Genomic DNA, 15,435 nt, shown 5'->3' with positions numbered 1-15,435 from the left:
TTTACATATATTATGGACATTATTAGTAGGAGTTGTAATTGCAGATATTGACAACTTAGGGGCATTCCTTGTCCTTATGGTGCTACTGCCTTCATTAGAAGGAGTTAGAATCAATCAATTGTGTGGATAGTTATTATACCAAGGAGACCTATCTCAGCACATATATCCATTTTATTCAGCCAATGAATAACATAAAAATGTGGCCAACATCAAATAATCCAAGTGTAAAGTCATCAAAGATCAAGAAGTTGTCTGAAAGACCAAGTAAAGTTAGAAGAAAGGAGGCAAGTGAAAGCAGAAAAACTGAAAAGCTTAGCAAATGTGGTGTTGTTATGACTTGTACCAAATGTGGTATACAAGGACACAATGAAAGAGGATGTCCTACAAGAGATCAAGTTGGTCCAAGTCAATCAGCTGAAACATCTTCTCAAGAACGTATACTTTTATTTGAATGGTTCAAATGTAAGTTATATGTACGTGTATCTCATTAATATATGAATATACAAGCTACTGGAAGAGCAAGAGGCACTGGTCTAAGTCAACTAGCTGAAACACTTTCACAAGAACAAGTATTTTTTTAGTTGTATCTATTTGTTACTTCCAAATGTAAGTTATATGCATGCACGCGCGCGCACACACATATACATATATACTGATAAAGCAAGAGGCAGAGCTAGTGGCAGTGGTTCAACCCAGCTACCTGGAGCTTCTTCACAGGTAATGTATTGATTTGTAAAAGAAATAGTTATAATTATATGCATTAATATGTGTAAAATTAGGCCACTGCAAACAATGAAAGTGGTAGAGGAAGATGTAGAGGAAGAGATAGTGTTTCAATTCCTTTAGGTGTTACAACTCAATCACACGGAACTTCTACACACACAGAGGTAATTCATATAATTATTCTATTATATATATATATATATATATATATATATATATATATATATATATATATATGTAACACTCTAATATTTGATTTCAATAAACAATATGTAAGTGGCAGAGGCAGAGGAATAGATAGAGGAAGAGAAATGCCTCAACATAGTCAAAATAGTTTAGACGCAACAAGCAATGGAAGAGGCCTAGAAAGACCAGTAGAACATCAGTGGAGGACAAACAAGACCTTTTAAAAGGCCAAGAATAGTAGGGGTTGGAATATACCAAGCTAAAGATGAATTTACAACTCTTAATGTACGTAGTAACTTTATATATGCATAATTCAAATTTTATATTCAGCCTGAATGTCATCTGATTTAAATATTTCTTATTTGACTATGCAAGTTGATTTGCCAACTAGAAGAGTAATTAATACTGTTACAAGAGTGACAAAGAGGGTTTATGTTGTTATTGGTGATATTGGCTATATACCAAGACGTTGATTCAAATGGAAGGGGAAGACAACTATTACCAGTAGCAATCTTGAAAGAATAAGGGCTGAAAAAATTATCCAAACTAGGTCTGCAGCTACTACTAATCAAAGACAAACAAGTTCAAGTAGGAAGATCTATGTGCCATGGAAGTAGAGCATTGTGTATATTTTGGTGTTGTTTCTTTTGTTGGAATCTGTTTTTGTTAGGTACCAATCAAACACTGTTTTGTTAGGTACCTTTAAGTATTAAACTGTGTTTTTGTTAGATACCAAACAAACAAGATCAAAGTTATTGGTTGTAGTTCAAATTGAAACATTGATTATGTTGGAATGAAGTCTTCATTTTGTCCAATTGGTACAATAGTTTTGTTACTTTTAGTTCTATGAACTTTTTTTTTTTAATTTTCTCAAATGGATTCCCCAATAAGATAGACAGAAAACATAGAAGGATTGACGTATTTGGAAATATACAAATGTTGTTTTATAAAGCCTTACACAACCAAATACACTTGTAACTTATTAAAGTCGTAGCTATTTCGACAACATAATGCAAAAAAAAAATAAGAACCAAACTAAAGATGTAGAGTAGAACTATGACAATTTCGATTGCACACAACTACATATTCCATCCTTCACATTCTTTGTAAGGCTTAAAAATAGAAAAAACATCACGACAATGAAACATTTGTTGTTGTTGTTCTTCTCCTTCATCAACCATTTATTACTTTCAACACGACTTTCATAAAAAAGTAATGTTTCTTCCAACTCCTTAATTCTCTTCGCCAATTTCAGAATAACGAACTTGGATCGTATATCAAAATCTTCACGATCCCTCCATCTAAAGAAGTTGCATGGATTCTCCTAAAATAAACAAATTAAATAAAAATAAAAATAAGCAGAAACAAGAGATCTCCAGAAATAGAGAGAACATACATGATAGTGTGGACAAGATCAAAAATCTTTGAGCTGGATTGTCCTCCGACCACGAAGTTTGCATTGAAAGTAAGTCTCCATGTTTGCATCGAATTTTCAACGCAGAATTGAATCATTCTCATCATTACAAATAAGATTCAAGATTGCATTTGATATTATAAAAAGATTTTCCCTCAAAACCTAAACACAAAATATATCTTGATTTCTCAAATTTAAAAGAAATTAAGAAGAATTTAAACCTTGAACGACTTTAAATTAACTTTTTAGACTAGAAATTAAACCGAATTCCTACCTTTTGAATTGATATCATTAGAGGGAGCACTGAAATAGCCCGAACTGCTCTTTTGAAAATTTGGGGAAGAATGTATATTTAATAGAGAAATAGAACGAAATGTGGCGCGTTTTAATTGGTTTTGGGAAAAAAAAAATTCACGCACGTCAGCCTCATGTTCACAAAGATTGATGAAAATTTGGGTTAAAATGATCCATTTACAAAGGTATTAAATAGTTTTGTGGGGTAATAGGACACTCGCAAAGTTAAGGTGTCTATTTGAAAAAGCTGGACAACTTCAATGGTGTTTTTATGTCTTTTCTCTAAATTTTATTTAGATATGAAATAAATGGTTAGTAGATATATATATAAATTAAATATGGATTATTTTTACAAAATATAAATTTGTGGCCAATTTTTATATTTGAAAAATCTCATATCATGATTTGAAATTCCCAAATCATGATTTTTGATGAATTTGGGATTTCATCTCATGATATGAAATCAACATAAAATCGCTTGTCCAAACACCGATTTTATCTCATGATTTCATATCATTAGATGAAATCGCATGACCAAATGCCTACTTAGTGGGTGGTTGAATCGGCTTAGTTTAAGTGGTTTTTGACTTTTAAACCCTTTTTTTGGAGGTACAATAAAACCTCACTAAATTAATATAGGTGGGACCATGAAATATTATTATTTTGTATAGGTATTATTTAATCTATAAATTAATATTTATTAATTTAAAGAGTGTTTTGAAATTCACTAAAGGTTAATTTTAATATACAACACATGAAGACGAAATTGAAATTCATAAGAAAAAACGTCATTTTTAATGAATTCACTTGTGAAAACATCATTCATGAACGTGAAATCATGATTAACGTTCTCAATTATCGCAATAAAATGGACGTCAATAACCTGTTGGATTACCCGGGTAAAAATGATACATATTCAAAGATCCAAAGCTTAAAAGAAATTGTGGATATCATTGAAAAAAAAAATGTTGATGGTGAAGTTAAAGATGGTACAATACCTTTGAAACCAGTTATGCATAATGAAGCATTTATCACATCTAGAACTCTTCACAGTTTTATCGGGCAGTTCGAAAAGACAATACCAAAACTTTTGGATGAAATAAAAAAAATTAAAGATAAGTTTCAACTAGATTTAAATTTTAACAAAAAAACAAAACACAACACATCAGAAATGGCACAAGGACCTTTGGGCATCATCACATGCGAATTTCCATATGACATGATATTTTGATTTATTTTAGATTGAAATTTGGAAAACAAGTAAAACAACACATTTAAGTGAAACTGTCAATCAGTTTCTTATTTCAGTATATGTTCACTCAACTTCTAGGCAGAGATTCACTTCATACCAAATACCGATTTGTACAATCTCTTCTGTAGGTACAATTGAAACAGCAATTTCTTTCTTATTTAATGATTTAATTAGAAGAAGGGGCGCGCATATTCGTACAAGGGCATATAAAAGTAACTAGAAAATAAGCTACTGCTCAACAAGAAGAAAACAAGAATATCATCCAGGAGGAATCAGTTGAAACCAAGTAGATACCCGGTCGTCATGTCTGGATTTCAGGGAAAAGTCACCAAGGAATTTCTTGACCATCCCAGGCAAAGAACTTTCCATTATCAGATCTCTTTGTGTTGTTCATGATACTGAGGAGTTTCTGAACAGAGAACTCTTTGGTGAAAAGCTTTTCTTTTGGAACATTTCTTTGAAATGGTTGAGAGAGATCAGTGTCCACCGTGCCTGGGTGCAACAAAATGCATATAATTGGATCCTTCTTACGTGCAAATTCCACCGACACATTCTTTGTTACTGCAGCATTAAGACATGGTAAGCATGAACAAATTTCACCTGAGGACAAACTGGATCAAAAATAACAGGCATGACGTTACAGTGTCATCCTTTGTTGCTGTAAAATTTCCAGAATCATATCTCAATGGCATTCTCAGACTTCATGAAGTACCAATTAATCTTCACGCAAAATAAGTTCACTTCTCTATAATATTAGGTGATAGACATGGATGAGGTTTGCAACCTGCTGCCATTTTGACCATAAGGTTTAGTCCCACTTGAGGATTCGTCTAATAATTTCAGTCAGAATATTCGGGTATACAACAGCCCAACTTCAGAATTGTCACTATTGACTTTAACTCACTACATCACTACTGTATATATGTATCTGACTTACGGGTTCTGGGGCAACATAAATCAATTTTTTATCAGTGTCTGGGGCAATATAACTTAAGCTAGCCAAAGAAACTAGCTCCTCCCAGTTCTCATCTCCAAACTCAACGACTTAAAATAATAAATATATATGGTCAACTCCTTATTAACTAATACTCCAAAGGCAACAGAAAGCATTCAGGTATTATCTTGTTTTGTTTCTTATTAAATAGTACAAGGGAACACAACTGTGAACTCTTCATGCATTACTTAGAAACAATTTCCTTGTGGATTTATAATGTCCTCGAAATCAGAAAAGAAAACCAAATGTTTATAGCTGAATATAAGGGGACACGCTTCCAGAAAGATCTACGCATAACATTCCACCAAGATTTTGCTTGGTTATTACCTCAACAATTATTGAATCATACTAACGTTATGACATTGGATTATTGAACTTTGGACATCCTTGAAGAAGTATATCCCAAACTAAAAATGAGACATGACAACTTTTTCTTTTAATTGTACTAAATTGTTGTTCTGTCTGTCCACAAGAACTGCTACTTGGAAGAAAATGCACTGCATACCAGTACCTGTGCAGTGCAATCAGTGATCTCTTCTGAATTGCATTATTAGTTTCTTGTCTCTCAACAATCAAAACACAGCACTGAGCATATATGAGTTTATGGGTGCCCATGGCTCTAGTCATCTCTAAATTCAAGTGTAAGCAAGATAAAAAAGGATATGGAGAGAGGAGTGAACTTCACACTATATACTCTTGAGGCAGAGAAAACTTAACTTCTCACCTATGATTATTCAAGCAAAGATGGAAGGGAAAAAAAGAAAACATAAAAAAATTATCAATTAAGATTTTCTCTTGAGACTGATACATAACATAAGAAGTTGAAACCTGACCAAGGTGGAGGCTAACGTGTTTGGGACAGTTCACTCTTCATATACATCTTGCTTGTTCCCCAGCCCTTAATGGTCAACTATTCTCCACCCAGCGATCCCACAACTTAACCTGCACTGGATCCCACTACCATAGACTATATAAAATGTAAGAAAGGCTCTTGGTTGAACGGAATGGTTGTTATATGATCATTCAAAACTGCTTCTTGTTTTCCCTACAGTTTTGACTTGGGGCCTGTTTGGATGGGCTTATAGCTTTTGGCTTATTTGTCTTGTTGGCTTATAAGCAATTTTTTTTATTTTACTCAAAACTACAATGGTGCTTAAAAACACTAAAAATAAGCCTATCCAAACAGGCTCTTACTAGTTCTTTAAACGCATAAAACTGGAACCGTTTCTCCTTTTTTCCTGTTAAATGGTCAATTTAACTAGCACTTGCTTTCGAAAACAGCCTCTCTACCTCCTCGAGGTAGTGGTAAGGTCTGCGTACATTCTACCCTCCTCAGACCCACTTAGTGGGATTCCACTGGGTTGTTGTTGTTGTTGTGTTGTTGCTTCCTAACCATGCAACAAATCCTCAATCCTTGTACATTATGAAAGATCTATTTTTTGCCTTCCATGATCATGCCAGAGATCTCTATAATACATCTGATATCTATATTTCAGTTAACCTACATGACATATTGTTTGGTCAAAAAGGTTCATGGAAACATTCAACTTTACCATCCATCAGCAAAAGTTAAATATGTAATTGGATTTATTTTCAAAGAGCATACACTGATTCAGTGCAGTCTTAGATGCACGATAGGAGTGCCACCCTCCCAAAGCATTGTCTCCTACCGATCCCACCCTTGCGCTTAAGTTGGCAACAATAGCGAAATCCTTGTCAGTTCCAGAGCCACCTCCAGCTTTCAGCAAAGGCCACATGTGCTGTTCACGCAAAACATGAACTAAATGTTACATTGTCAAAAGTAAGAAGTACTCGATATAAAAAAGAAAAAGGTAAATCTAACATTGAGAATCCTCAATTTTCGACATAATATACTATTAAAAGGATCTCTTAGCAGCAATCCCTGGTGATTTTTAATTTTATTTTTACAATGCAGCATTTGGCAACTCATGAAATACATTTGTTGCTTTAAATGTGTGGATCATTCTTCTAAGTTACGTTAGAGTAACTAGTAGATGGCTAACTTTAGCAAGATTTTTTTCTTTTTTGGGGATAAGTCTATCTTTGGCAAGATCTTCTATGTGCAAGTCCAACAATCAGGTTCCTGTATGCTAGCTCCATGATGGTTTCCCCTTAATTACCAGCATAATCCAAATATCCAACTTAATGTGACGATGGTGATCCAGTATAGTTGACAAAAGTAAATATATTTTAATCAGATTAGCCTATCTTATTATTCAAAATTAATAGGAAACAGAAAGGAACTGGGGGTACTCTTTCTCCACTTCTACCGAGCTACTTTTACAAACAAAAAAAGAGTTAGACAAACTATTATCCAACCCTATGACGGAAGCCCTTGCTAAAAAATGTTGAAAGGGAAACTTAAAGTCTGGATTAAGATCTATCGGCATGACAACGAGTCTGACAATGAGGTTCCTTATGCTACTTGTTTAGTATTTGTAAATTCACCAGGTTAATCCAAATATCCAACTTCATCTGATGGTGTCGTTTGAATATAATTGAGATAGGACAATATATTTCATCCAGATAACTCTGTTTTATAGTTTAAAATTTATAGGAAACCTAAAGCAGATGTCTGTCCTCTATTTTTACTTCTATTCCCTTCGTCCCAATTTAAGTGTCTTACTTTTCTTTTTGGTATTTCCCAAAAAGAGTGCCTCTTTCTATATTTAGTAAGTTTTCCAATTCCAACATCCTACATGCAAGTTTAAGGCACAACGATTTAAAGAACTACACAAATCTCTATTTTAAGACATCAAGATTCAAAAGTATACCTTTGTTTGTGCTTAGTCAAACTAAGACCCTTAATTTGGGATGGAGGGATTGTCAAGTAACATCTATGAACAAACAAGAGTTAGATAAGATACTTTTCAACCTTCTGAAGAAAGGATGTGCTCAAAATTCTGAGATGGAAACTAAAAGGCTCTGGACTAAGATCTACCAGCATGACAGCAAGGAATTTCTACAATGTAGTACATCTCGGACAGATTAGAATTGTGCAGATTATCAAAAGATACCACATCATGTTATCTAAGGAATTTCTACAATCTAATACATCTCGGACAGATTAGAATTGTGCAGATTATCAAAAGATACCACATCATGTTATCTTTTCTCCACTTCTTCGTTTAGATTGTCATTTACAGTTTGTTAAGAACTGGTTATACAACATCACTACTAACAAGGAGCTACAAATTGATATGTTTTGAGGGCTTGTAAGTATTAAGAAAGATTCAAAGTCTGAAAAAATACCAAGTATGTGATGGGGTTAAAGCTCGTGATATGCGCCTAGCAACACATCACGCACCGAGCTCTAACTTGAACCAAAGCCTTGGAGACCTAGTTGATGACTATTGATGCAAAAAGATCAAAAATGTTGTCTTTTAGAAAAAGGGATTTCCTACTCTATTCTTATCTGATTGGTTGGCAAAGTTTAGTATAAAAGAGGCAACCTCTTGCTTGAATTAAGTTACTTGGCTTCAAAGTCGGGTAAAAAAAAATGTATTAGCACTTTCCCTTCAAGGAGAGAGAAGAAATTACTGATCATGTACACATTAACAAGGGTAATTACTAGTTTGCCGGTCAAAGTATCAGGACAAGAGCTTCATAGTTGAGCAAAACCTTGATTGCTCAGAAATAGTTGCTGCTAAAAAAGAAACAGAAAAGAGCCTAAAATACCCTCGAACTATTAAAAATGGTATAAAAATGTCCCTCATCCATCTATTGAGTCTAAAATGCCCTTGACATCCACCTTTAGATCAAAAATGACCTTTTCTTTAACGGAAAAGGGCATGAGAGGCATTTTTGTACAATTTTCAATAGTTAGAGGGCATTTTAGGCCCTTTTCCGTAATTAAAATTCTGTTAAATAAATTTTGATTTATAATTAATTTTAAATAATTAAATTGTAACTAATAGATAGCCGCCACGTGTTTAAAAAATATTCAAATTATTTAATTAAAATTATGTTAAAGAAATTTTGATTTATAATTAATTTTAAATATTTAAATTGTAACCAATAGATAGCCGCCACGTGTTTAAAAAATATTCAAATTATTTAATTAAAATTATGTTAAAGAAAAGGTCATTTTTGAAACTAAAGGTGGATAATTTTTTTAAACACGTGGCGGCCATCTATTGATTACAATTTAATTATTTAAAACTAATTATAAATCAAAATTTATTTAACAGAATTTTAATTAAATAATTTGAATAATTTTTTTAAACACGTGGAGGTCATCTATTGGTTACAATTTAATTATTTAAAATTAATTATAAATTAAAATTTATTTAACAGAATTTTAATTATGGAAAAAGGTCTAAAATGCCCTAGAATTATTGGAAATGGTACAAAAATGTCCCACGTGCCCTTTTCCATTAAAGAAAAGATGATTTTTGGACCTAAAGGTGGATGTCAAGGGCATTTTAGGTCCAATAGATGAATGATGGGGCATTTCTGTACCATTTCCAATAGTTTGAAGTCATTTTAGGCCTTTTCCAAAAAGAAATGATTCAAAAATAGTTATTTTACCCTGCAACATGAAAGAAACTAAAAAACTGCACCTTGATGACCAAAATGGGACCAACAGCATTGATATCATAAGCAAGAAGCAAGGATGTTCTCTGCACCTTACTCAGTGTTGTTTCTGTACTAAAAAAAAGGGTCAAAATCATTTCCCCCCTCCCCCTCAAAGTTTGGTTTAAAAATCAAACTCCCCCCTAACTTTCAACAATAATCATTTCTCCCCCCCCCCCCCTTATCCCATGAAATGTATATTTTTCCCTTGATTTTCTATCTTCCATCACCTATTTATACAAATAAAAATAATAGATAATATAATAGCTTTTAAATATATTTCAAAAATAATACAAAAATATTAATAAAAATAAAGGTATATCCTACAAAAAAATTAAAAGATTATCTATTTATATTGTAAGTAATTTTTTATTTTTTAATTTAAAAAATACTTCATTATTGACAAACAAAAATCGTTATCTATTCAGACATTTAAGAATAAGAGAGAATTGAAATATGCATTTATATACATATACATATTAAATGCATGTAATATTAAAATAATAATCATAAATAATAACATAAATTTTAATTACAAACTGATAAAAATATTGTTCTACTTATAATTTTAATGTGCTTAAATAAAAATCTATAAATACTTAGATTAAGAAAGATAAATAGTATACATTAGAGTTTTGATTATTATTAAAATATTTCCTTTTTACTCTACTCATTTATTTCATTATAGAACGTCAATAATTCATATATTCAATTATGATTTTTTTACTTTAGTTTTTTCGAATAGAAAAAATAATTTTTGTTTTTAATAGAAAATTTGTTACCTAGAATAAAAAATAAAAAATCATGATTTTAAAGAAGTAAAAAAAAAGGACAAAGATGATAATACAAAGGGTAAAATAGACATTTTGAAAAATTAATTAGGATAAGGGTGGAAAATGATTATTGTTGAAAGTTGGGGGGATGGGTTTGATTTTTAAACCAAACTTTGGAGGGGGGAGGGGGGAATGATTTTGACCCGATAAATAATTCACTTCACCAATTCCATAATTAAAAGAAAGGAAAGGACCATTTATCTCTTTCATTATCATTATAGGTTGCAACAATGTCCAAGCTACAACTGATAAATTTATGAACACAAAACAAAGAAGCAATTACCTGGCTGCAGAACATCGGGTATTGAAAGAACACCAGATGCATTAATTAGAAGATTTACCGAACCATATTTGTCTCTGATCGATTTGACTGAGTCCTGAGAATTAGCATTGTTATAAAAACTAATAAAGGTATATGAACAAACAAGAATCCATGAAATATGTAAATGATTCTTTTGGCAAGTGGAGCAAAGATAATATTCCCACTTATGAACATAAAGGGGAAAAGAGAATGTGTGCAAAGAAATAACTACCAAAATATACCTCGATAGTGCTTTCAACTGTCAGATCTAATGGGTGAATGTCAAGGCGCTCAGGAAACTTATTCTTCAGTTCCAGAAGCCCAGTTGCTCCACTAGGATTACGACACGTTGCAACAATGTAGCCTTTGTCATTTTTCTCTAACAATTGTCTAACCTGCACGAGTTAGAAACTCAGGGAAAACCTTGCCTGAGCAGTTAAATAATTAATAACGATCATAGTCCATTAATGATTGGACCAAAAACAGAGAGCTGGTATATCCTGTCAGAGGAAATTTTTCCACAGGACTGAATCCATAGACTTCCGGTCTGCAAGCGTCCCATCTTTTTCTTACGAAGTTCTCCCATGCAGAGAAAAGTATATAAGCAGATCTAAATTTTGAGTTTGCAAGAAAATTAAACTCTTCAAGTCAGACCAGACCATCAAAAACAAAAGGTCATGATGTCAGATATTACATAAGTAGTTATACAAACCTAATAACTACTTTATTAGGACAAATTCTCCATGTGTATGCCAGCCATACCAGATGCGACCATAGAGAAACTTTTTCTATTCCTTTATTTCGAACTTCATGAAGTTTGTGTGTTTCATTTCATTTGAGCAAATTTTGGCGGTGGCATGGGAACCAAGAAAAAATGAGATGGCCAGGGGGGATGTACGGAAAACAAAAAGGAAAAGAGAAAATGAATAGCCGATGATTTAGAATGAAATTGGAAATCCAGTATCTACTTTAACTAGCTGTAGGATGCACAGGAGGTCACGGGTTCAAGCCTTGAAAACAGTCTCTGGCAGAAATGCAAGGTAAGGTTGCGTACAATAGACCCTTGTGGTCAGCCCTTCCCCGGACCCTGCGCATAGCGGGAGCTTTAGTGCACCGGGTTGTCCTTTTTTTTTTAAAGAGCTCGGTCCTTTGTGAGCACTCATTCCAGACACCTACAGCCATTTCCCCAATCGAAGGTTTGATCTAAACCCAATACCAGAGAAAGAGAAAACAGTTGACAAAATTCCTGCTTACATTCAAGCATAACATAAACATGAGATTAAAAATCATCACAAAACTAAAAAACAAATAAGCAATCAGCTAACTAGTTCACATTTAAAATCTATGTTGCTCAAACCCAGGTGCGGGGTGTCCGATACGTCCTACTGGTGCTGATCTAGAGGTCGGATCATTGATGATCTAACTTTGAAGATTCGGAGTACAAATCCAAATATAATTATAAAAATACGCTTAATTATGGTGGACTATAAGGTCGGATCCGTGATGATCCAAATTCTAAAATTTAGGGGTACGGATCCAAATATAGTTAAAAAGAATATGCCTGATTATATGATTTCAGTACTACCAAGTACTGTTATGGATATAATACAAAGTTACTGTTTATCAAAAAAAATATATGCCTCGTTATGGTGGATAATTTGGAAGGATAGGAATGCACAAATTTTTGAGAGCAAGTTTGAATCTGTAATTATTATTAAGTACAAATGCATCTCCTTACTGTCTTTTTTTAGTGTAACATGGCTATTGCAAATGATATAGAGGTCATGATAAACTTCTTGAGTTAATTGCACAATCAATAATTACTTTTTATCTACAAATATCTAACACAAGTATCTTTAACCGATAAAAAATCATATGTGCCTAAATTGTAGATGGCTTGAATTTCTCGATTGATTTTTGGTCAATTTATTCAAAATCAATTGACCATATACGATTCGGATCCCACACCCATGGCGTGTTGACACGGGTGCGGCACCGAAGTGAAGAATCCCCATAACTTAGTTAAAACATGCTAGTTAAACTGTTCACAAATTAAAGGGGGGAAAAGAAAAGGCAAACAAATCAAAAACTTAAAGAAAGGTAAGAGGAGTAAAAAGCTCTTGAACCTAATAGATAATCAGGAACAACACCAGATGATAACAATCAAACTAGCTGGCACCCCTTCACTCATCAATTTCATGCCAACAACCAACGATGGCCTGTGCTCATTTTTAATAGTCTTCACTTTTTCACATTATATTGTGAACGATAAGTTAGCAGCATAATCAAATTTTCTAGATTTTAGGCATCACTTCTAGTTTTTTTGTGTGGGAACTATCATCACCAAGTTTTTTTGTTTACCATTGATAAGCATGTATTATTGAAGCCTATAATATAATTCCTGCAAAAGTATACTCAAAAAAAGGGCAGCCCGGTGCACTTAAGCTCCCGCTATGCGCAGGGTCCGGGGAAGGGCCCGACCACAAGGGTCTGTTGTACGCAGCCTTACCTTGCATTTCTGCCAGAGTATACTCAATAGAGAAATATTGTTGCATGCTATGGTTTTTTACTACACCTTGTTCATCTATTTTCTAAATAATATGTGTATCCAGGCTCTATCTACTAATGTTAAGCTGCATTATTGTTTGATTAGAAATAAGCAAAAACGGCACCAATTAAAGAAAGAGGACTAGAAGTAAAAAACTCTCCAGAATCGGAAATCCCTTTTCACCTTTTCAATGATCATTGCTATTGTATTCAGAATGAGATACAGACTTTCCATTAATACCCCATTTTGTAACATAGTCCCAAATTATCACTTTAATCAGTGATAGCATGCTGTGATATGCAAGACAAATTAGACAATGCCCATAATCTCTGTCTATATTGTTGTAGTCTAAGTTGCGCGGACTCTTCACTTTCGATGCCGCACCTATATTGGATTCTGCAAAAAACCACTACATTTGGAGAATCCGACACACACCCGTTGTTAGTTTTGAAGAGTTCGAGCAACATAGGCTGTAGTTTTATGTGGTTCATACTTGGCATAATAACTGTCTTCACTGAATGGACCTCAGTTATATCTTTTTCACCAAAATTGACAGGATCATAGTCCGTGTTACCAACCAAATAAAGAAATTAAAAGAATCACAGATTGAAACTGTTAATCACTTGAAGCAACAATAATACCGGATCAATGAAACGTCCAAGCAGCACAGCACACCACAAACTACATCATATATATGTCTAACAGTTGAGAGTCCTATTTATTTACTGTTATAGTTAAAGACAGATAGTTTAAAATGTACGGTTATTCTCCCGTTTCACTTATGTGACACTCTTGTACTGAAACACGGAATTTTAAAAAAGAAAGGAAACGTTTGACACAAAAAAATGAATATAACATACCAGAGTCAACATCATATGACTTTCAATAAGTTAAAATTGAAATGTTAAAAGTACATACTATAGCAAAATTGACCCGCACTATAATTCATTACCCAACACATTTTGATTCAAGTAAATTTGAATTGAATTGAGTCTTGACCCATTTATTGTATTAACTAATTATGATCCGTCTAAATTTGACTCATCCCACCCAATTGCCACACCTAAGTTAAACCCTGAAACACACAGAAAAGTATAGAAGAAAGCAGACTTACAAACTCATAGCCAATGCCCCTGGAAGCTCCTTGAACCATTGAAACGCCTCCTTCCCATCTCACAGCAGAAGCTAAAGTGGATAATGTGTACCCTCTTCTTTCTAAAAATTGTCCCAGATATGGCTTCGCCCGCTGGCTAAGAAGATTCCGCTTCATCTTCTGGTTACTGAATCCCAAATCTAGCACACAACTTTGTAAGTCTTTTCCGTATGCAACTGTAAAATGCATATGAGAAAAGGGACAGATTGTGAGATGCACTGAATGTTCCAAGTTCCAACCATAATTCAGTTTGTCTCAACTATTTTTGCGTCTCCAGCCGAAAATTTTCATGAAGAGAAATCAGCCACGTCGCGTAAATTGGGAAATTGCAATTATGGCATTGTATTTTTTGAGTATTTATGGTAGTTGTCTCATTAGATGTAATCATATCCCTATATATAGCCAATAAATAATTTCCTTTCACACCAACTATTCTTTGTGTAGTTTGTAATATTTGCTTATCTTCCTTATTTTAATTATTTGTAATAGTTATTTTACTGAGCCGTCTCAATTAAGGTGGTGGCATACTTTCTTTTTTTTTTAGTTTTGTTCAAAAAAGTAATCATGTTTCTATAATAAAAACTGATTTAACTTTAATTTTTTGTTTATTCTTAATGAAATAATTCATAGTCATACAAATATTTAAGGTTTGTTTTAGACCACATTTCAAAAAAAAAAATCTTTCTTAAATTGTGTGTCAAATCAAATGATATCACATAAATTGAGACAGCTAGATTATTATAGATATAATTTTAGAAGTTTTCCTTTAGATTTTGATTCGTAACAATAACTGCAATGACCCTCTAGGTCATTTTCATGTTTCTCATTTTTTTTTCTAGTTTGACCCTCTCAACAACTTTAGTATGGTATTTGTGACTTGCGAAGATGGATAGTTTGGTTCCCAAACATTCAGATGAGTTTTGGAAGCATTTTTGAGTTTCGAAGTTGGAAACATAAGATTCTTGATCAAAGTCAACATTTGAGGTTAAGAAGGTTGGATCTGAGTTTTGATGGTTCCACTATGTCAAGGGGTGGTTTTTGGCCAAGGTGAAAGTTTGGTTAAGTTCTCGCAGCTTTCGGGGGTGTTTGTTGGAATTTTAGAGTTCTTTAAGTTTGGTTTGACTTTGGTTAATTTTTTACC

The 15,435-nt window shown here is 33.3% G+C and overlaps 1 protein-coding gene across 1 annotated transcript; it reads right to left on the bottom strand.

Annotated features, from left to right (window-relative positions):
• Positions 1-3,837: 3,837 nt before the first annotated feature.
• Positions 3,838-14,632, bottom strand: LOC129872355 (uncharacterized). The gene is made up of 6 exons (XM_055947335.1): positions 14,256-14,632; positions 10,836-10,988; positions 10,576-10,669; positions 9,447-9,529; positions 6,470-6,623; positions 3,838-4,430 (listed from the first exon to the last, which is right to left on the bottom strand). The coding sequence occupies exons 1-6, from the start codon at positions 14,481-14,483 to the stop codon at positions 4,195-4,197; spliced, it is 948 nt and encodes a 315-aa protein (XP_055803310.1). The 5' UTR covers positions 14,484-14,632; the 3' UTR covers positions 3,838-4,194.
• Positions 14,633-15,435: the final 803 nt, after the last annotated feature.

The sequence above is a fragment of the Solanum dulcamara genome, chromosome 11, assembly GCF_947179165.1.
Source record: "Solanum dulcamara chromosome 11, daSolDulc1.2, whole genome shotgun sequence".
NCBI lineage: Eukaryota > Viridiplantae > Streptophyta > Magnoliopsida > Solanales > Solanaceae > Solanum > Solanum dulcamara.
The sequence above is the reverse complement of the archived record's forward strand: the minus strand, read 5'-3'. Positions and strand labels throughout refer to the sequence as shown.

What these genes read in the sequence shown, in the direction of transcription:
- LOC129872355 (XM_055947335.1), bottom strand. Translation starts at nt 14,483, where the DNA reads ATGCATTTTACAGTTGCATACGGAAAAGACTTACAAAGTTGTGTGCTA. An exon ending in GGGGCATTGGCTATGAGTTT is followed by an intron (nt 10,989 to 14,255) that starts GTAAGTCTGCTT and finishes TAACTCGTGCAG; the next exon opens with GTTAGACAATTGTTAGAGAA. An exon ending in GTCCCATTTTGGTCATCAAG is followed by an intron (nt 6,624 to 9,446) that starts GTGCAGTTTTTT and finishes TTGCGTGAACAG; the next exon opens with CACATGTGGCCTTTGCTGAA.